This window comes from Melopsittacus undulatus, chromosome 7, assembly GCF_012275295.1.
Source record: "Melopsittacus undulatus isolate bMelUnd1 chromosome 7, bMelUnd1.mat.Z, whole genome shotgun sequence".
In the NCBI taxonomy this organism is placed as follows: domain Eukaryota; kingdom Metazoa; phylum Chordata; class Aves; order Psittaciformes; family Psittaculidae; genus Melopsittacus; species Melopsittacus undulatus.
The window spans coordinates 15,916,254-15,939,608 of NC_047533.1; the positions used below are offsets into that span (position 1 = coordinate 15,916,254).

At 35.0% G+C, this 23,355-nt stretch overlaps 1 protein-coding gene across 1 annotated transcript in view; it reads right to left on the minus strand.

Moving 5' to 3' along the window:
• TAPT1 (transmembrane anterior posterior transformation 1) overlaps positions 1–23,355 on the minus strand; it is a 48,411-nt gene that overhangs the window by 20,332 nt on the left and 4,724 nt on the right. The window contains exons 2-7 of the mRNA XM_034064937.1: positions 22,011–22,141; positions 17,777–17,895; positions 5,293–5,455; positions 1,246–1,381; positions 317–414; positions 107–176 (exon numbers count right to left, since the gene is read on the minus strand). Of these exons, the coding sequence (XP_033920828.1) occupies positions 107–176; positions 317–414; positions 1,246–1,381; positions 5,293–5,455; positions 17,777–17,895; positions 22,011–22,141 (717 nt within the window). The remainder of the gene's footprint in view (positions 1–106; positions 177–316; positions 415–1,245; positions 1,382–5,292; positions 5,456–17,776; positions 17,896–22,010; positions 22,142–23,355) is intronic.

Here is a 23,355-nt window from a genome sequence, read left to right on the forward strand (position 1 = left end):
AATTTACTAAGGTAAAGTTCGTTTAAAACAACATTAAATAAATGAATAATTTAAGAGAATTAGGTCTCACTTCACATTTTCTCCTGCTTAGCATAGCTATACATACCGCTATTTGACATCTGAAAAAGATTGTTCTTCTCAAACTTCTTGAAAACACTTCCTTTTATTTCAACAAACTGCAATGTTTAGAAACAGCCAGTTAATTTTTATTGATAAGAAACTGACATAAACAAATCAGACAAATAATATGCAAATAGACATGATACACAAAGATGAAGGATGCTGAAAAAAAACAGGGTAGCTATATAATACTTACATTATTGGACATCATGATGGTAAGCAGTGACTTATTATGGGAGTTGAAGGCCACATTAAGGGTTGTTGCTTGAACCATTATAAGAATAGCATGCAGGACTATAGATAGCAGGGTTAAGGAAGCATCTTAGGAAATACTTTACAGTACAACAGTATCAAACCTCAAATTTTCTATTTTGCTTCCAAAGTTTAACAAAAAAAGTTTCTATCTCCCTATCAACTGGATTTACAGCAAGACAGCACTTAGACCTTCAAAACATACCCACAGGGCTCTGCAGCATGTAGTAATTATGCTAATTTTCTTGTTCTAAAAGAGCCTAATGACATTAGTCAGGAGAAACAGCAACATAGCCCGAAAGAAAAAAAAATCTGAAATAAAGATTCAGAATTAGCCTAAAGATTTCAGAGAAAACAGGGGAAAGTACAGGAATCCTGAATTCATCACCACATCTATCAAGAGTATGTATCTCTACTTCATCAGTTCACTGTAAAGTTACTTCACCCCCATTTGCATCCTGAATATGCATAGATTGAAATGCCCTTCTTTGAAAGCAAATGTTTCAAACAAGGTGTTTTTAACATTCCACTATAGAAAAAAAACCCGACTTTCTTCCAGACCCTGTGACCCAAAATACCCAAATACAAATCAGAAATGAAAATTTCCATGAACTATCCAATTAATAGTTTTCATTCTACTATGCAATAGGTATTTAAAAAAGCCGTCTACTACTGCAGCAGTACACCATTATGAAGGTTTTTACTTAAAAGCAGGTTAAAAGGTCTTTTCCATTAATTCTATGAGCCTGCAGAACTGGCAATTTTACTCTGAAAGTAAAGGAACACTGATTGAGGAATAACACAAAATAATACAGAGCAATTACAGTGTAATTTGATGCAGAAAATTCTGCAATTTACCAAAGAAAAGGATACAGACATACAGCACTGCCATGAAGAAGTGAGGAATCACACCTATGTGAGCTCTTTTTCTTTCCTTGGGTTCTGTAGCTGTCCAGTAAAGGGCATCCAAAATATCTTGTCCAAATGAAGAAAACAGACGATCAGCCACCTAAAGAAGAAAAACTCTTTACTACCTTAAAGCAATATTTTTCTCTCCAACACTTGAATATGCCATCGTAAGTAAAACTCAACCTAAAAAAAAATTTCACATAATTATCCCCTTTCATCTCTTGCCCATTCCATTTCCATTTCTGGATTTGATATTGCTCCTCTTGTATACTCAGCAGCTTAGTTTCCCTCTCAAATTTACTATCCCCTTTTCAACAGTATTTGCAATACATAACCACATAGTGCTATCTTAGATGCTTCCTTGGAAGACATCCAAGTACAGTTCAAACTTCAGCCTTTGACAGAACAATATATATGTTTCCTCAAACTATCCTGTTTTTTTTTCCCATCCCTCTGGGTTTAAAAGTGGGGCGAGAGAGGAGTGGGAAAGAAAATAAAATGAGTTTCAAATGTGTCACAGGAAATATCAACTTATGGGTACAAAAAGGACTGAAATTATAGAAAAGTATTTATTTCTACAGAAATTATTTCTGTACAGAAATGCATATATTCTATAGAAATACACTGCCTGTACTGTTTCCTGACATCTTGGAATAAAGTATATACTCAACACAAACCTCTGCATAAAGCAGAATTCAAACCCAAAAGTATTAGAACACAATATCAAGTGATCAAGAGGGACTAGAAATTCTACTAAAGAGGAAAAATTAATGTGAAAAAAAACCCAAAACAAACAAGCATCTGAAGTGTAACTCACAGAAATGTATGCACAAGTAGGAACCCCCCCCCCCAAGCTGTGGTTCTAAGGACAGGAAAAACATGGAGAGCAATCTGAGCTTGTAATTCAATACCGCAGCAAGAAACGTCACATGGACTTCCATCAGTTCTCAACACTTCATCATCAGCAAGCATGTAAAGCTGAAGATAATTACAGGGAAAGACGTTTTTCTGCCTATACACTACAGTTCACTAATTTTAAAAATAAGCTTTAAAAAAAGAAAAGGTATCTTTCATTGCTTACTAACTCAACGAAACAGAAACAGTACTGATTATCTCTACTTAACCAAGACAAGTGATGTTTCCTTTTAGCATCTTCCTGTAAGATGATAGTTTTGGACATGTTAAAAAAAACATGTAAAAATACGTAAGGAGATGCATAATGTACCTGCAAATACTGAACTATAACTAGTAACTAGAAAATATGTTCCTGGGACAACGTAAGCAAACCTAGATTTGGGATAATTTCCTGACTTTGTTAATTACGAGCTCTAAATGTAAAAATCCTGAAGGGAGAGAAGTCATATAGTTTAACTTATTCAAGCCAACAGTCACTAGAGTTTCATAAAATTTGAAGGTTGAATTTAACCAAATTTTGACTGGATATCTCAAGTAAACTCTACTATATGTTACAGTTTAAGCATCACCTATGAAATAAAATGAACAAAATCATGAGCTGATGAATTATAAATCTGAAGTTCAAAAACCCATCACTTTGAGAGATATTTACAGTGGTAGTGTTTTCGGCTTTAAAGTTTTGTAAATTACAGTGGTCTGCATTATCAGATTCCTGCTCATTGTGATGACCCACTGAGTAACTACACCTGATGTGATAGCACCAACTACAGAATGCTTAAGAGTTTGGTAAGCTTTTGTTCACAATATTGTGAGGGGTTTAACAGATAAAAATGGTGGCTTTGCTTTCCTTCTTATTTAAGCAGTGCTTTTTTCTTAGCTGACAGGATAGAAAAATATTAAAACCCACCACACAATATTGCTGCTTGCTTTTCCAAATATGACTTACCTAAACCCTACATGCCGGCTCCAGGCTCCAGCAGAATTCCATGGTGAGTGCTGTCACCAGCGTAACGCACACTGGGGCTTCACAAGGAGCAGGAGCCGGTGAGTCTGAATCTAAAAAAGAAAAGTGTCATTTAAGCCAAAGGTGCTGAATGCTCCCCTGAGGCTGTCTATCTGGAGCATTCAGCACAGAATTTGAAGTTTTTGCATTCACTGTATCTGTCCAGGACAACATTTCCTGGACTTTCCAACAGCCGAAAACATTAGGACATTGTAAACATCTCTGCAGCTCAGTGAATTAAATTAAATAAAAAATCTTCCTATTTTAAAAATTTGTGAAAATGTAAAGTTTACGACATTTTTTTTTTAAAAAAAAGCACATTTAACAGTTCCGTAAAAAGCACTGCTTGCATTAGTAGCAAAGACTAACAACAAAATTCACTGAAATAGTCTAAGCAAGGCAATATTCAAACTGTTGAAAGCTGACTATCAACTAGTGGGATCCCGTGATATGTTCCGCCAATACTGTGGCTGCAACCTACCATGGTAAAAAAGCCCCTTAAAAGACATGCCCTCTGCTTGGCATGTTGGGTTTCATGAGACACCATGGAAATTAAATACTGATTTCAACTGCAAAGTCTAATAGAATGTTTCTAATAACGTTGAGTGGTAGCAGACTTCCCTCTTTCCTAAAGAGCAAAACAAGACCCCCCAGCCAACATCCAAAAAAAAACCCCCAAACACCCCCAGCGCAAAAAAAAATTGAAAACCAAATCAAACCCCCACTTCTTAGTTGAGACACACTTTTGGTTCTGCCAGACAGCAGCAAAGCAATTAATCTCTTCATTCAAAATGGAATGGCACGTGGCTTCAATTTGCAGCAAACGCTGCAGTCTCTCCAATTATATGGTAAGCACACAGTGGTGTACTTTCTAAGCTTTAAGAGAAGTGACTTAAAAGAGTCTTGAAATAAAGAGAAATTATTATTTTGAACATATTTATTTAGTATATTATTATCTCTCAATATCATAGAATGGTTCAGGCTGGGAGGGACTTTAAAGATCATCTAGTTCCAACCCCTATGTATGGATGAATATACACATACAACTAAAATTCACATAGTAACTAAGTGCTAATTTAGCATTCATCCGTGTTTTTCAGCAAACCTAAAATCAAAGGAAACACAACCATAAGAATAAACAACTGAAGTGGCTTGTATGAGATTTATTTCACTTAGGATAATGAAGTGTGTTCCTTTTGCAATATTTTCATATTTTAAAGAACAAAGATATTCAGACAAAATATTCAGATATTGCACAAAGTGTACCCTCATTTTAGCAATCTTCAAAGAACAGTACAGCAAGGATTAATGTTATTCAGAGATCCTAGAACCCTAGCACAGTAACTCTTGTGTACAAAGCTCTGATTTAAGAGGTTGTACTCCTAATAGGTCCTATATTTGAAGGCTAGAGATAAGATTGTAACTATGAAAACATTACTTTGTGAATCACTGAAGAGCAATTAAAAATTTCATGTTGTACATGATTAACAAATAGAAAGATTCCTCCCTTATTTCCCCTGAATTTCTCTTTATTTTACCTCCCAAACCAGAATTTCCTTTTCTTGTTTCACTATATTCACTCAAGTTACTTTTTACGTACTCAGGCTTTTGCTTGCTAGCCCAGACTGATATGTGTTAAGCAGCAACACCTGTCTTTGCAAACTATGAAGCTACACTTTCATAATGAAGAACTTAAAACCAAATTCCATGTCTTCTACTATCTTCTTTCTCTCCTCTCTCTCAGCATATTACCACTATTTCAAATCAATAGTTTCTACTCTTCTCAATTTCAAAACCTCATTCACTCCATTTATTGCATTTCAGTTTAAAGCATTTCTTCTTTCATTTCCAGTTTTCAGTTTCCATTCAATTCAACCAATTAATAAACTCCAGGAATGAGAAAATGTGAAGCAGTATCTACAAAATTTATTTTTCATAAACTTGCCTGTTTCACTGAGTCTAGGCTCAGTATGAGTGTTTGCACATTTGTGAGAATGAGATGTGCATTTTCTAAGTACAAATACTGTAATACAACAATATTTTGGATAGTCTGAGAAAAAGCATGCTTGATATTCTGATGCCAACTTTCTTACCTCAAGCATGTTGTAGATGATGTAGAGCTTTATGACAGATTGTCCCCTTATCAGATGGTACATCATAGAGTAGTCAACATAGTGCATCATGAAGTAGCAGATGACCAATATAACTCCCTTGAGAATGTCACATACCTGAGCAGGTTGTAGCAAACGTCTATCACTGAAATACAAAGGGCAAAAAGTTCCACTAAATGTCATATACTCACAAGATACAAATCTTACCAAGTCAGTAGGAATTTACACAAGCTGTTAATAATGGATATATTTTAAAGTGGTTCCACTGCTCCTCACTCACCACATCACACACATTTATAGATCACACTCCTTTGTCTGATCTCCCACATCCATTTGATTAAAATAATGTATTTGCTGGGCAAGAACTCCTATTTCTAAAAAACCTTCCACATGCCTGCCCTGTGGTTTTTACTTTACCTTCCATCTTCTAACCAATTTTGCTTATCAGTTTGAATTTATCAGTTACAGAAATTGTATTTGCTATAACCAAAAGAAAAATAAATGAAGCAGTCGTCTTCAATTTCACTGTAACAAACTGGATGCTGAGGAACGGGTTCTAAATGCAATTCAGTATCTTCTTTTAGCTCTAAGCTCTGCAGCAATAAATGCAAACAATTTGACATTAGACCTCGAGTTTGATCTTGACCCAATCAATGCACAAGTTTTCTATCTGTAATTCCACAAGTAACCCAGAAGACTAAATGAGTCATTATACAATTTCATCCTATAAACTAAAGCTACAGGAAGAAAATAGCTTTACTTCAATTGCCACACTTGGAGCCATAAACATAAAGACATTGCTAGGCAGTATCTACTTGTCTATTTACTTAGTTTAATATTAATAGGATTCAAAACATTTAAAAAGTCTTCAAATTAAATCACAAGGTTATTTGAGAATTTAATGTAAAAAAAATGGAGACATATTTCTATTACACATTTATTTTTAATACACACTGAAAGGCTTTTGCAGAAGTTATCATTTTAGGGAAGTCCAAACCAATTAACAGAATGCAAGTTATGAATTTTCGTTTGCTGTATTCTTAAATCACGAGGTTATCCAGAGATTAGACAGTGCTCCCATAAACTGGTAACACATTTAGAAAGAAAAAAAATAGAGTCAGTTGATAAAAATTCATGCTGTTTTAAAAAAACATCCAATTACTTACTACCTTTGGGACTCAAGACATTTTACAGACCTGGCAGACAAGTCAAAAACCCCAGCTACCTGACTCATTTTATGTAAATACAACATCTGAGCTACAGTGTTATATTTCAGGTATCTTTGCTGCCCTCCATTCAAAAGAAAGGAGCCCTGAAGACAGTATTCCTGCATTAGACCACTTGTGGACCACATAGTGTCATTCCACAATGAGTATATCATGCTCATTCTAGGGAGTATGAGTGAGATCATGCTCATTCTAGGAGTGAGATCATGCTCATTTCTAGGAGTATGAGTGAGAAAGTTTCCAGAGCTCTTCGATTTACAGAGAGCAACTGCTCCTTGTATTATACACTTTTTAATGCAAAATCTGTGTTAAAATTAATTATATTCCAAATAATAGAATTCAACCTGTTCCAGCACACCTGAACTGCTTATGAGTGGCTTTCTCACCCTAAGAGACATTTTCTTGCTCTCAGAAGTCAGTAACAGCAACCGCACCACATTTTATTTCAGACTAAGTCCTTGACCAAAAACCTTGGTGAATTTTCTCCCCCATCCACCCCCCCCAAGTGAGTTGTAACTGAAAACACCAATTAAAAAACTTAAAAGTATCCATTTTCCAGCACATCCCTTCTTTGCCTGCTGCTTAAAGAATCTATGACTATGTCCTTGCATGACACACACAAAAATGCCCTCTCTAACCTGCAAAATTTCATGTAGAATGTTGAGTGCCCTATTTAACTACATCTGACTTAAATGGTTATACTTAAATATGTTAGCATATATTGGAACATTTATAGGATTTAAGCAAGCCAAAATTACGATTACCAGTCATATGCCGAGTAATGCAGCATGTTCCTTTTACTCCAACCTACTTCAGTTTTGGAAGTGTACTCAGAGTCATTTCAGTGTAAGTCCCCCAGTCAACACTCATAGTGAACAATATAGATTGGGATAAAGTGATAAAGGTGTTATTACTTCACAACAGTGATGCCAAGTCTTAGCATTTGAAAAAGAGAATCAAATTTTGCTACTTGGAAAGTCAGCATCTTCATTCTTCCTGCCAAAACTTACCTTATCGTTAAAGATACAATATTCCAAAAAATCTATGTTTTCAAAGTTTGGCAGGATACCAATCTGCATGAGGGGACGGTCTCTTGCTGAAATGCACTAGTAAGCAGAATCTGTTTATGAACTTTCTGAAACAGTCCAGAAAGATTCGTCCAGGAAAATGCTTTGATGTTATCATGCTAAAGATTTTCTGGCTCACAGGTAGCATCAAAGATGCTCAACCACCAGTAGAGTAGTCACAAACCTCTGTTACTTTGTATTGTTAACCCTATCACACTGCTGCTTGTGCTGACTTTCATCAGTATGACTACACTCACTCAAGTAAAATCAACTCAAAAGAAGCTACTCTAAAAGCAGGTAACAACAGTCACATGGAATACAACCTCTAACAGACTACACACAATCAAAAGCACACTGCTCTTGTAAAGGTACTCAACTCGGAAAACAAACTCATGAGAACAATGTCATATGAACATGTATCCAAACTTAAACACAGCACCCTATACACTATAAAGATGAAGGTATTCTGAGAATGTGTTGCTTCCAGAACAAACTGAGTATCACTACAATTCAAAGGCTGCCTAAAGGATCAGATTGACACTGACTGCTGTGCCTTACAGGAATTAAGCTTTTGTAGAATAGAGTATGTTCAAATTATGTTTTTCACGAAATTTACCTCTAACAGTGACTTAGATTTAGTTTCTCAGTAGTCTGTGTATGTAGAAAAAATGCAGTATTTTTTACTTGTGACATTTTAACTAAAAATACTCACTGTTCATGTTCTATTCAGAGTTGTACAGTAACTTCTTGCACTTCTCATGCACATGAGAAGCAGTACCAACAATAAAACTGTGACAACTTCTTCAAAACACATCTTTAAAAGAAATCACAAAAATACCCTCACAGTTTCAATTTACTCAGCTTGATGACAGAAGAGCTGTCAGCATCTCTAACCCCTGGTAAGTATAAGGGATTACTGCAAAGGCTGAGTACATAAAAGTGCTTTATAGCACTTAAAATATATTCTAGTACTCTTTCACTGTACACTAAACAAGATGCTTTCATATTGACTAGCAAGTAATCTATGGTCTACAAATAACATATTTCCAATTGAGGGGGATTAACCATGACTACTGCCTAAAACCACAAAAGCACTTTCACTGCAGCAAAAACCTTTTTTGCTCTGGCTAATAACATTTACAAAAGGATTTTGAGGTGTGGCTGTGAATATAATATGGGACAGGAATAATTATTTCCTAGAAAGACAAGGAAATCAAGTAAATGGATTAAGTCTAATGATTTGATACCTTTTGGCAAATACAAAGAACTAACTGCAAAGCTGCAGTTATGAAATAATGTAATCAGTGTTTAGTGAAAACTTAACATTGCAATTTTAGTATATGATCAGGCTCACATTGTTTCAATCTGTATTTGTCACAAGTCATTCTTATCCTAACTGTTTAATACAAACACACAGAGGCTGATGCAATTTTATGCCTGCCAAGAACTCTCAGCCCACTCATGACACATATCACATTTTCTGCATTCATTTCTTTCACTGTATGTTTCTACTTACTGTCTACAATAACTACACAGTGCCAACACTGAAAAGTACTTTCAGAACAATCTTGAGCACTAAGTAATGAGACCTCATGATAAATATCACATACAAATTCATAATGCTGAACCCATCATCAACACCATGCATACTACAGAATGTCAAAAAAGCTGGTATCAGCCAAGCTATGACAACTATACAAAGGTCAAGAAACAAACAAGAAATACAGCATAGTGCTGATAACACTTTCAATATCTCGTTTGAAATTTGGTAGCCAAGAGGTAAAAACTAGACAGTAGTGAGCTACTGTGATAGCTCACAGTATGATACTGTACAACTCTAGAAAACACTGAACAGAGATAAGAGAAGTTGGAACAGCTTAGCTCATTTCAAAAGACTTCGTATTTTTGCAGTTGTGCAGGAAGTGTGACAGAATTCAGAGGAAAATATTTCACATGAAAATTACTTATGAGTGTTTTTTTTTATGAGCAAGAAAAGAACAACAAACATAACCATCTTATTTTGTATTTAATCATTTCAGTTACAGAAAAGCAAGCAGTAGAATCTTTCTACAGAAATCAGTTGCTCTTTTCCTTCAAAGCTACCCCAGACATGCAGTGATGCTGCAGAAATGAATTAAATATTAATACTTCCCAGCTTTAGTGAACTCCGCTCTTAGAAGATAGTATCAGGAGAGCCTCTGTGCAAGATGCAGCTTCTTTAATATCCTACTGGATTCCAGAAATATTATTATGTGAATTGTTTAATAATTTGGCTGATTACATAGCTGAATAATAATTTAAAATAGCACTTTCACATCTCAAACCAGTAAATATGCAGATTCAGGGCATATGGACTATCCTTCAGATGGGCCTTATTAAGACACACAATTTCTGTGTTTTCACCTAATTATTCTCTAACATTATTCAATTACTACTTCTCACATTTTTGCTACAAGTCATGCTCTCCAAAATGCTCTTTACAGAATCTGACAAGTGGTTTCATTATGCTAAGCCCTGAGTTCCCACATTCAGCTGTACAGACTAGATTACCAAGGAATCAAATTTTTAAATTAAACTTCTTCAAAGTACAGCAATAATAAAGAGCAAGGCTTTTCCATTCTATTATTCACTACATAAAATCTTGTATTGCTTTACTATTACTACCACTGAACACACTAAGCTGTTTAAACATGAGATGATCCTTCAATCTGTATGAATTCAAAGTGAAAATCCAAGCACTCCTCTGCAGATAAACTCTCTTCCGCTGAAACACTAATTAGCAAATTAAGACAACACAGGAAATACACACAAGGACTTCAATATTCTACAGTATACACTTAAAAAGGCGCTCAAACTCCTCAGCCTTTGGGTACCTTTACCATTACACCTACTAATGGATACAAAATCTCCACTGAAAAGAACTCAGCTACTGTGTCCAAATAATATATATTTCACAAATGCATGCGTAAGTGGATATCCAAGCTTATTATTCATTTTAATGTAATGGTGTGCATGCCTTACTACTACACTACCTATTCTACCACACCATGCTTCTGCTTCAGCCCAGCCAATTAACAAAAGGAGAAGCATGCCAAGTTCAATACTTATCACATGGTGTTTGAGGTAGTTGAAAGTGAAACTATGGCAGAATTTATACAGCACACTGACATCAACCAAGGACTAGGAATTCAGAAAACCAGTCTGTTACAGAAAAAAAGTTACTTTCCCCAACACAATTCAAAAGCTCAAGGTTTAATACTCGTGCTTCAAATTTTCCAGTTTATGGTTTGCCCACCTTGAGACACATTTTAGGAAGTGTGAATCCAAGTCCTTCCTCTGTTTAGAAAACTACTGGATCTGCATATATCCTCCCCCTTTGCTGAAAACAAGCAACTTCCCTTATAAACAGTTAGAAAGAATTATTTTGCTATTCTATAAAATTAAATTCAAATACTATCAGAATACTACCAAATACTCTGGGTATCCACAAATTAGTTATATAGATTTAGGAACAAGAAAAGAGAAAAAACTATTTTTTTAAAAATGATTACATTTGCTATCTATAAGAAAATCCACTGTTACAAAACTAAGTCAAACTTATTTCAAGGTATACATAAAACAGCTACCCAGTGAAGAAAAATTTGATGTGGAAAAAGTGTTCATCAAAACCAACTTAGACAAATGGAAGTTTAAGGAACTACTTTCTTTTCAAGGTATGTCTATTTGGATCATGACCTTTCAAGTATGTTATCATATTTCATAAAGTAATGAGTTCTGTCTCCATGTTCTGATTGAAAAAACATTAGGTTCAATATTTCATTAAGGGCTGTGACCATACAAATGGTCATACTACCAATGTATAATGTTTGCAAGAGTTTCAACTGAAAAGCATGTTGGATTTCACAGTATCTTTCCTTTAAGCCATTAAAGAAGCAAAACAGCTCAAGAGTTTGAGTGTACTGGCATTTGGCATTGGCTCCTACCCCAGCAATCCCTTTTTCATTCCAGCATCTGTACAATTGCAGTTATTTAGCATTAAGTAGAGCATTATTAAAAATAAATCAGTTTATTGATATTTGGCTTTAAGATGCTACAAGTCACAAGTAGCTAATGAATAAGTCTGCTTAAGTGGCTGACTTCTGAAAAGAACAAAAGTGGATGTTAAATGTTTTAATAAGCCTTCCTTATGGTTAAGTCATTTGGAACATAAATGCACCCCAGGACAAACTGTAATTTGCTCCTGCTGAATAAAAAAAAAAGGGTCTAAACACCTCTCAGTACAGCTTTTTATGGTATGCTTTTCAGCAGTGTCACTGCAAAATGAACAATGTTTTAACTTGTATATTGTATACAAAATAATCAGTAGACAAGTGAACTTGTCTGAGCTTAATTCCTTTGACAGCTGATGCATAAGCACTCTGTATGTATTATTTAAAACTCTGCATATATTATTTTAAAACTTAACTCTGCACAGATTGTCATATGCTATCATATGGCTGCTTTACTTTTGTCTTCCACTGAGGTTACAAGCTTGAGCAAGAATTTTACAGCAAACCTTTTCTAACTGTTTTATTAACACTCTGAAATAGAAAGCCACTGATACTTATATTAATTAGTAATATATTTCAGTTACTGAAATGGTGGTCTAGTTAAAGTTCTGTTTGGATATCTTCTCTATTTTCACATTACAGATACTTGTATGGAAACTGAACTGTGGTATTCTGGTTTACCTGTAGATATTTTTATGGAATCTTGATCAAACTCTTTCAATGTAGCCTTCATTAATGAACAGCTGTATTATAAATTTCTAATCTTTCATGAAGCATTAACAAGAACAACCAGATCAACACAGAAGGGAATATTTTTCTGTTAGCATAGCAAATAAAAGTGTCAGGGAAAATAAAATCCAAGCCAAGTTTATCGGCAGGACATACACCAAGAATTTTCAAAATGTGCAGAGTGATTTATTGGACATATTTTCCTACAAATATGCTCCACTTTGAAGTTAAGTCTGGCTTCCAGAAGAAGCTTTTTAATCAAAATAGCTTTCTTTTTATCAATCCAATTCAATACTTTAAGAGAGATACAGTGTATATATGCAGGGCTTAACTGTTATAAAACTGAGATATACAGACTAAGTGATGATACAAATATGTCCCAAATGAAGAATTCTAAGATACAAAGAACTGAGTTTGCCAAGGTTTCAAATGGCATTTCATTTCTCAGACAATAAAAAGCCTCTACATGCACACACCACAGCACGAGACCATGCTAAGAATTAAACAAAACCAACCTTGCTGTTATGCCCCGATGAAAGCTGTCTCAAAATAAATAAAAAAAAAATTGAGGTTTCAAGTAAGTGACAATTAAAACAAGCCTCCATTAATCTTTTATTTTTTTCATAACAATCAACTATAACTGAAGTCAGTAAATACAGCACCTTATCATGTTCATTACGCAGAGAATCAAGTCTAATACTAAGACTCTTGCAATGAACTTGCAGAACTCCCCAAAATTTACATTAAGCATTAAAAAAAGAACCTGCTTGAAGAACACACAAAAATATAATTATGAACCTGACTGAAACATTGCTTAGAATAAATGTAAAAAAAAAAAAAAAAAGCTTAAGGCATTACAGCAGGGGCTATAGCTTTTCCAAGACAACATATTTTAAATTGGGCTGAACTGGTCTGCAAGCACTCCATGTAAAAAAATGTTTAAAATCTATTAAAATCACAACTTATTTCCACAGTGATGCAGTTCCATGTGAAAATACACCTATCATAAACAACACTGAATGAATGTCAGCGTGCTGGTTTCTCCATTGAAATACCTTGGCTAATTTAGCTATACTACTCATTTGTAATCAGCCTTTTTACTGATTGCATGTGTGAATCTGGCTGACAGCACAGAAGGAAAAAGAAAATCAGGATTTACTCACCCAGGAGGAATCCCTGTGACACCACATTCCATCCTATAAAGGAAGTGAAAGTGCTCTTCCCTTCCGTCTGATTTACAAGAAAGAAAGAAAGAGAAGTTTGTAATGTTGCTACGCTATGCACTGTTATGGAAAGGAGAAAGGAGTACTTGATCTGAGATTTTACTAGGGAAAATACTGAATGCACCTGCCTTTTTTTACTTGGTAGAAAGCCAGACGTTTTGGTGGACAGATGTACTACGTTCTCCAGGAACTTAACCAGACAATAGGAAGTTTATGTATTTAACAACTAAAGCCCTCAGCAGAAAGTGTGCAACAAAGTTTCAGATTTATTTAATAAGCTGATAATACGAACAAAGAAGTAAGGTCAGTAATATAATGCCAGTGTATCTGTTTATTTTGGTTTGTCTGGGTTTTGTTTTGGGGGGTTGGGAGTGGGTTTTGATTGGTTTGTTTTACCTGATATGCTTTCTTCCTACAGTTTCTTTCTTGAACTAATGCTGTTCTACTTATTTCCTACTGAAAAGCATAAATCTTCACAGGAGGGAGATGGGAATTTTAAGAGGTATATATAATACAATTGAAGTTAATGATGTTATTGCTGGCAGGACCTAAATCCACTTATTTAAGGACAAGAGAGTGGACTAAAAGAAAAACAGAGAAAATATTTATAGTCTGTATTTATTTCTACATGGAAGAAAGGTAAAGATCTTGTCAATCAATCTTCACATAGAAGAATATTCATAATCTACTTGTGTATTTTCTTCAGAAAAACAGAATTTGGAGGCAAAGAAAAGAAGTCTTACTTTCCATAACAAGTCCTTACTTGCTTCGTGGAGAAGATGAAAAATAGTTTTAAGTGTAATTAAACTGGGAGTCCCAGAGTTTCACTAACATACAATTTGTCTTCATACTGTGGTGTTTTTCAAATAATACAGAAGGGCTTTTCCACATTCCCACAAGAGCTTTTATTAGTGTGCAACAGATTTCCAAGAAAAACAAGAAGATAGTGCTTTAAAAGTGTTTGCAAAGAAGCAGAGATATTAATCTGCACAGAACATCTGCATCTGAGTTATTAATAAACAGATGTGTCTGAATTGCAGAAGGAAACCCTACCATTCAGCCACAGGTAGGGTTAGGTTTAGGAACGTGTCATCAAGGACTGTAATTCTGAAGAGAACTCCACCAAGTCCACTTATCTCTCTACCTTAGATTTGTTGTTAGAGCAAAGTGTGTGCTTTTATGATGTCAAACAGTAGCTTAATAAGATGAGAGTAATTTATAAGATTCAAAAACAATAATTCAGGAAAACTTCTCTCCATGACTTGGAATACATCAGAGCTGGGTTGATTTTTTTTTTCCCCTGTAATTTCAGATGTCATTTAATTTTGTGAAGTGCTTGTTAATTATTAAGAGCACCCTGCTATTTACAGAGCACAGCAGTAATGAAGTTGCACCTGCCAAAACCACCACAATGTGATGATTCAGCTTCTACCCATTTGACCACAGTGATTTAACCAGTAGTTTAGTTTACCTAATGACAGAATCTTGGAGTCTTCTGACTGAAGTTTTCGAGTCTCTAAAATAGCTATGTTAACACCAATATAGCTCTGCCAAATAAACTAAACCACATTTACTCAAACAGAAAGATCAAGCGATGAGGAATGACAACTTCGCAGTCAACCTAAAGCACTTACACTGTCTAGGCAGCATAAGGAAACAAATTTCTTTGAGATACATTACTCTTAGTTCCCTTTCAGAACTCTCTAACATGGAATATTAAAACATGAGGAAGAGGCTATGAAGCACTCCCGCAACATTTAAGTACTGCACACAGTACCATCAACAGGAAGTAGCCCGTCAAATATGGAACATGGTTCTGTTGTTTTTTAAAAAACAATGGGTAATATAATATTTTTCTACACTGAAAAGAGCAGCTATTATGAGGAAATAAATAAACTGAAGAGTAAACTGGAAGGGAGATGGAACACTCACTGCTCAATCACTTCACTGAGATGTTGAGAAAAAAAAGTCAAGATGAAGGGAGGAGCACTTTTATTTACTACAGGATGGAATATGATGTGGCAGGTTCAAGGAACAACTAGTTATGTTTCTCAACATTTACTTGACATCTGTGAGAAAGAGCAAGCTAAAAGATAAACAGCCACCTGCTTTGTAAGTACCTTTTGCAATTACAGATGTTTTAGCTCTTGAAATCTATTTTGTTAGATAAAAATCAATTTCCTGAGTGAGAAGAAAATCCCAAATCTTTTTTGCCTTAAGAAATCAAATCAGCATAACTAGAAAAACAACAAAAAATCTCACCCCAAAATCAAAATGCAGGCACTGAATGTTCAGAAGTAAGGATCATTACATCTGAAAAAGTTCCAGTATGTACCATAAATACGAATTGTGAACCTCTGAGTAAAAGTCATCAATTTTAAAACATTAAGGAATTAGACAAAGCCTCAAGTATTGAACAAGTAAAGAGATTCTAAGGAAATAAAGTCCCTAAACCTTTGAGGAAGCTGTGACAAACACAATTGCTTCAAGAGTTGTTACATAAACAAAGCTTTATTCACTCAAGATAATTCACTTGCACTGCATCTTACCTGATAACTTTAAAGTTAATATAGCCAAGTTGAACAGATCAAACTGGATTCTATCCTGCATCACACACTAAAAATATTATCAAGCAAGCAGACTAAGTTTAAATATTGCAGGTGTGTGTACATACAGATACACACGTGACAGTATCTGTATCACTTTCTTCAGTATATTGAACAATATCCCAAAGCAGCAACTGGTCCTTCAAGTTTTTAATTGCAATTTAGAAGCGCAGAAAAGTTGTCAAAAAGCAAAGCTGAGTTTATAAACAAAGAAGAACATTTCTTAAACAAGAAAAAAATAGTAAGATCCAAGTGATTTCTTAAAATCCATTATATTTGCCTGAATTTTATTATTTTAGCAATAGTACCTTTATAATATTAACAGATAGGCACATCATTTGACCTGTCATGAGGCTAAAACTAAATAGCTGCCATAGTTTTTATACAACTAGGAAAATTCTCAACACAATGAAAGACTGAGATTCAGCTCTAAGTTAACAGCACAATAAAATATTACACTGCCACCTAGTGCCTATGTTAAGTACCTCCAAAGTACAAACATTTCCAATTAAAACTAGGTTTTAAAATATTATTTCTTTTGCAACTAGACCCGCATTTGCTCTAATCAGAACATACATTCTAGACTATGCATCTAAAAGCACTTCACATATAAACAACTATTAATAATGCAAATATGAGCAAATACCAAAAAATAATCAGCTACCATAAATCAACTTCAGGTTTGGAGCAATCCAGAATGAAAACTCTTAAGTCCTTATTTATTCAAGGAAAAGTTACAACACTGATACAAATAATCCCTTTCTTTTAGTCCACACTTCAGACTTACATAACCAGTTTTGCCATGAAGTTCCAACTTTTAGAACAGAAACCAGTTCTATCCAAGTTTTGATGCCTACACCAGAAAGGCAAACCAAAAATCCTATGCATTAGCAACAACTTCTTTATATTGATCTGAACAAAAAAGCAAGGCATTAAGATCTAAAATGTCTTAATATTATTCCAAGTAGTCAGTCCCATCTGATTACTGGTTTAAGATTCTTTGAAAGAAAGAAAATAACACATTTTATTCAGGGGTTCCTTGGGCAAAGTTTACCATGCAGATAAGGAAAACTGTTGTAAAAGAAACAAAACAAAACAACAACGACAACAAAAACCCACAAACAAAAAACCCACCCAAACAAAATAAACAGAAAACCCCCAAAAAACAAACAAAACAACTTCTGTTTCAATATCAAAGAGCCTTTCAAAAGACATGAGCCAAGTCATTAATTCCAATCTAAGAAATCTTGAAGCTGTTCAGATGCATGGTGGTCAAAATAACACAACTACAGGATAAGCTTAGATCTCCATCCTTTACTAACCTGAATATGCCTAAGTGCTGCTGTTGTGTCTGAAGAAAATAATGATGACAGTTAGTGACTGCTGGCAAAGCTTACAGATCCCACATACAAACACCTTAGCTTTGACTAGTTTAGATCAAAACTTCTGTTTTACAGTGGAAGAAGTTATTAGCAGTTTAAACAGCACTGAAGGCTATAAAATTAAATACATACATAAATAAACATCATTTAAGGGTATCAACACCTTTCTCTTGAATCAACTTACCGTAAACCATAGCAAGGCAAAGTGATGAACCGGAACATTGCCAGAAAAACTCTCAAAGGAAGCAGGGTGAATACATACAGAAAAGCATCCAGGCACAAAAAGATTCCAAAAAACATCAACTAAATTACAAAAATAAAACAAAAGTATGTTAGTAGTTTATAAAGAAATGTATGATTTTATGAAAATTACATTTACGTAAGACTAATTAACCAAATAAGCATAATACTCTTGCCTGTTCAGCCTGCTGAACTGTGACAAAAATAACATGCTATGCACTTGGAAGACTATTTAGCAAAAATTCTGCACCACAACATCCAAGCAGCAAAGGCTTTTCCAGATTTCCATGGCTCATTGAACTTAGTCTTTACTGGATAGATGAATTACATGTGGATATAACTAGTTAATTTTCCAGTGATGACCTTCCTCTAAGGTTAAAAAAGTTAATGTTTTTAACCTTGGGGGTTGTGGTATGTGTCAAGTAGAGCTGTGTGTACATGTGCACAACCATTTTCTACCTCCTTTTTAATATGCTTTTCTTTTTCTTACCTTGTTAATTCCCTATTGCACAGCTAATTACCACATGTGGGAATTCTCCTTCAGAGAACATTCACCTTTTTCATACAAAGAGTATAAAATACAGAGAGGTAAACTTCCAGTTGCCCTCAGTTTAAATGCTTTATCCTTAATTTACAGGAACAGTTAAAACCATTTTATTACAGCCACAAGCCAAGCAATTCTGTGATAAGTAAACTAGACCTAAACTCTGCCACTAGAAATCTCTTAATTAGAAAGCTCTTGTATACCACTCTTCCTACATGAGTTTTCTTCCTCATCTTCTTTTTGCATTTATCTAAGATTTATATGAATGAGACTCCAGACATAGGCTTCTACACTTCTGTCAGACCAGTAGCTAGTGTTTTTCCCTGCAAAGAAAATCATCGGCTACACAATTAAGACTAGCAACCTCTAAGCAGGCCTATATGTCCACAACACATATGCATTTAAAGTTTTTATGTACTGCTGATGGGAAAGACAGACACCAGCTCAAGGGGTGGGGAAGGGGGGAGTAAACCAAAGGACAAGTAAATTACTTTTAACTCCCACAACCTGTTTGCCTTTCAAATACCTTCTTTGTCAGCTTGAGCAACAGCCAGTTCAATGTCCAATAAGCTAGTATCCCTGATATGTACCTTTCTCTCACTCATGCATTCTTGCAACTTTGAAAGCAATCCTACCAAATACACTTCAGTACATCTATCTGGAAGCGACTGATGACTGACTCAGGTCTAAGAGCACAGCTATCATTTTTGAACTGCTGCCTTCCCTTCTAACATTATTTCTACCAATTCTGTAGTCTGTACTTCAGTATCACCATGACATTAAGGTCTTCTCCCTCATACTAACTCATTCACCTCTAGCACTTTTCTCTAAGATTTCAGCAGAGGGTTATCAATAAAAATTATCAGGAGCAATGGTTACAAATAATGGATGAATTTATCAACTGCATTTTAATATGCCATTAAGTTACCCATTTATTTGCTAACTTTTAAACCAAGTGCTGAATATCCAACCACTGAGGATGACTGGAGCTGAACATGTACCTTCCTTTTTTTAACTCCTTAACCCAAGCAAAATAGAAAGACAGCCTGACACTTTGCTTCTGCATTCTTTGAGAGCATCTTCGTAATCTAGAAAACAACTCTGCTTTTTTTTTTTTTTTTTTTTTAACAGAATTTTTATCTCTGCCTGGGCCAATTATAGGTTTTTACATTCTATAAACTTGCATTAATATCTGCAATTGTTTAATGTCCTCATTTTCCTAATTTTTCACTAGACTGAACTTACATGCACCTGATGAAATACAATCAGCACTGAACCTTCCCCTCATTTTGGTAAACATTACTTTTGCTGCTATTTTCCAGATACTGAGGAGCTAACAGAAAAGCTTAATGAGCTTTTCCATCATAATTACTATTTTTACAAAATAATTACATAATTACTATTTTTACAGAAGCTCAAAGTTTAATTTTGAGATGAACTGTCAAGTTTTCCCCTAAGATGGCAGAATAGGGACCACCTTTTATTTACTACGAATTACATTGAAGAACTTTCACTGAAACTGCACAAAAAGCTTCAGCAGAAGTAGCATTTATATTACAAATTATCTAGTTTGTCTAAATAAAAAAGTATTCAGAACAATAACAAAATATTACCCTTTAAACGTTACACCCCACTCTAAAATTATGTACATGTAATAAGTGCATGCTAAAAAGTATCTCCCAAGATTAGGCTCTGATAAACTTACTCCAGTTTATTCTCACTCTACCTGATTATGATTTTCATTCCTATTCTGTAATTATACTATTGGGTAGTATACAATACGAACAATTAAAGAGAACTCTTCCTTTCCTAGTGCCTCATGCTTTATTTCATTTAAGCAGACTTCTGAATCACAGAGGCAAGTGATTCCTGCAAGATACGATAATTCGTACACTATTTAGTTTGCTAAATAGTGTAAATTTGCTTTCTATATATTAATCATTGTACTTTTTCAACAAGTATGATTCAATTTGATACAGCTAGTATGTATACAAGCCTGAAGTAAGCCCATACAAAGAAATAATGAATTTATTTCATAATCTCTAAAGAGACAAACACCACATTTTAAATCTACATGCTTACTACTCAGTTTCATATTCTGTCACATTGAAAGTACAGACTGAAATATGATTTACCATGCAAAACCCATCAGTTTCACCACTTACAGCATCAAGCTTATTTTTAAAAGGTTGTTGGCCTTGCCTTGTTTTTACACACTGAAATTTTTATTGGAAATCTATGCTGATGATCATTCAGAATAACTCCTGTGACTTGGAGAGGGCATGTAATAGTATGCATAATTACAATGGAGATGGTGTAAAACTGGTATAAAGTTCAACTGAGACTCTACCATAACTGGAATATTCTACCGTAAAGTTCACAGTGAGATTGTGAAGACAACATCCATGGAAAAGCCTAACTAGATCTAACCCTGAGCAAGCTGTTTTAGGTGATGGAGTTTTAAGCAAGGGCTTGGACTACATCATTTCCAGAGGTCCATCTCTATCTCATTCATTCTGTGACTTCCTGCAGTAACTGACTGGGAATTTAGACTAAGGATGAATTTAATGATACTGAAGGAGATAGCTGAGGGCTGCTCTTTCATCTTTCTATCCCTACCCCAAGCTACACAGCTCCCCTTCTGTCCTTGCGTAGACTCTGGATTCTCAAGAATACTAGCCAAGCAATTCAGCTCACTATCCTAGTGAAGAACAGAGCAAGAAAAGTGAAGCATTCACTGCCAAATTATGAGCTGATTTAACCCTTAAAACAGTCCAACAAGCACCATATCTCATGCAAAATAGACAGGATGCATAAGGGAGGAGACTGAGTGAGAGAAAGAATGACACAGACTCTTCCTTCAATGTAAGCTAGAGCTAAATTGATTTAGCCCTACTACGTAACTTCATCCCTAAAAGTTTTGAGAATTTTAGCTATATTACTTTTAATGTTATGGTTACACTGCAGCCTAGCCAAACCTTACTACAGTGCTGCTTTACTCATTGTCCTTGAGCATATTCCTCTGCTTCCCAAATCAAAAAGGTTAAGACAGAATAAAATTCTCTTCTACATTTCAGCAGTGGCAATAGCTCACTGCACAGCCAGCATTATGTCTAAGCTGACATAAAGGAAGTGGCAGGAATGCTTCAGGAAGGGCTGTAGCACTGTGACAGTGAGGGAATATGTAATTATCTGCAAGAAGCAAAATAGAAAGCTATGAAAATTAAGTCAAAAACCTTAGATAGAAACTGACCCATCACCATATTTTAAAGGACTGAAAACTTCCCATCCTCAAATAAATCTTTAGCACATTTCTTTTTTTAGATAGCATTTTGTTGTAAAAAGTTTTATTTTGCTCGAATATTCCTTTAAGAATCAGTGACATCTTTGTATTTGAATTAATTTGTCATCATCTGGACTTGAAAGTTAGCCATGTCTGTCTTTACTAATAACAGCAGCAAGCAGCAAACAGGCAAAAAACCCTGAAACAAATGCTTAAGTTACTAACACTGAAAACTAATCATTATAGATGTTTAACTTTTTTAGTAGCAAGTCTTTGAAAAGTAAGTATTTCTTCAAATAATGTAATGCAACAGATTTCACCTCTAAACTAAAATCTTACAGCATACTTCACCTTTTCCAGTTCTTTTGGTATTCGCATGCACGTGTATACTCTCTCTCTCCGTTCTGTGTATTTTGCTTCATTGTGTTCAAGGAAGTAGCCTCTTGTTAGCTCAGCACTGATGAACCTCAGAAATGAAAGATCTATATTCAGGAACACATAAGCAGAAGACACTTAAGGCATGACCTCCGAAGCGTGAGAAGACTGCTGTTTTTTTTTTTTCACTTGCTACATATTTCATTTGTATTGTATCTAATCCCAAGTTTCTGCTGATCATAACCAGAACATAAAATAACTTGGTACAGAAGGAGCTATAAGAGAAGCAAGTCCTATGCTCTACCATATCCCTGTTGCCCAAGGGGAACAACCAAAACAAGCCAATTATTTTCCCACTTTCCCACTTCTCTTCCCAGCCAATTGTTTTCATCTCACTTCTCATCAACAATCTCCAAAACATTACTCAAAGCAGTTACATTGGATGCAGTATGTTGAGCAGACCTAATCCTAATCCTGACCCTAATTTACTAAGCTCTATTTTAGACTTTTTAAAATCTGTTTCTTCTCCCAGCAATGCTAGCAACTTGCTCTTTATTTTAAAGAACTTTCTGTAAGATCAAAACATTCACGGATACACAATCCCAAGTGATTTAGTGCACAAACAGTACAAGCATGCTGATCATTTCATGATCAGACCAAAGCCTTTCAAGATCAAAAAGCCATCAAGCACATAAAGGTCTCCTACGTTTTAATGTCTATAGGTAAATAAGTCAAAGGCTGACTGACCTATGTTTAGTCAATTCATACGGCTTCTAAAAAAGACTTTGTGCAGAGTAGTCTTGTAAAATGAAATAAAATATGAAAATTGCAATTATGAAAATTCAGGCTGTCAGGACAAGGATGTTGGGTTTAAGCTTTGACACTCAGTGACAAGGTCTGACATTACCATCTTCTGGTAGCACTTCAGAAGTGACAGAACACTACAATAAAATCCAACATTTCTGGTTACTGTTGGCATTTAAAAATATAAACTCTCAGTGTTCACACAACATGCAAAAGATGGAAATTACCTTTCTAGACAGACAGATGAAAAGCTACAGATCATTTACCATGACACAAATAGTAAATTCAGATCTTAGCAAAAGACCTAGTGACTACTGGGCAGGGGGGTGGACCCTGCATGGTACAATGCTTCCCATTTTTGTGGAGAAGGAAAAGGCTGCACAACACACCCTTAGTAAAACAGACTAGATAACAGCTGTTAAGAGAGGAATGCAAGTATACGTGATACGTATAAAGACTTCACCCAAAACTGTCTGATAGTGGCTCCTCAATATTCATCACACTGAAGATGATGAAG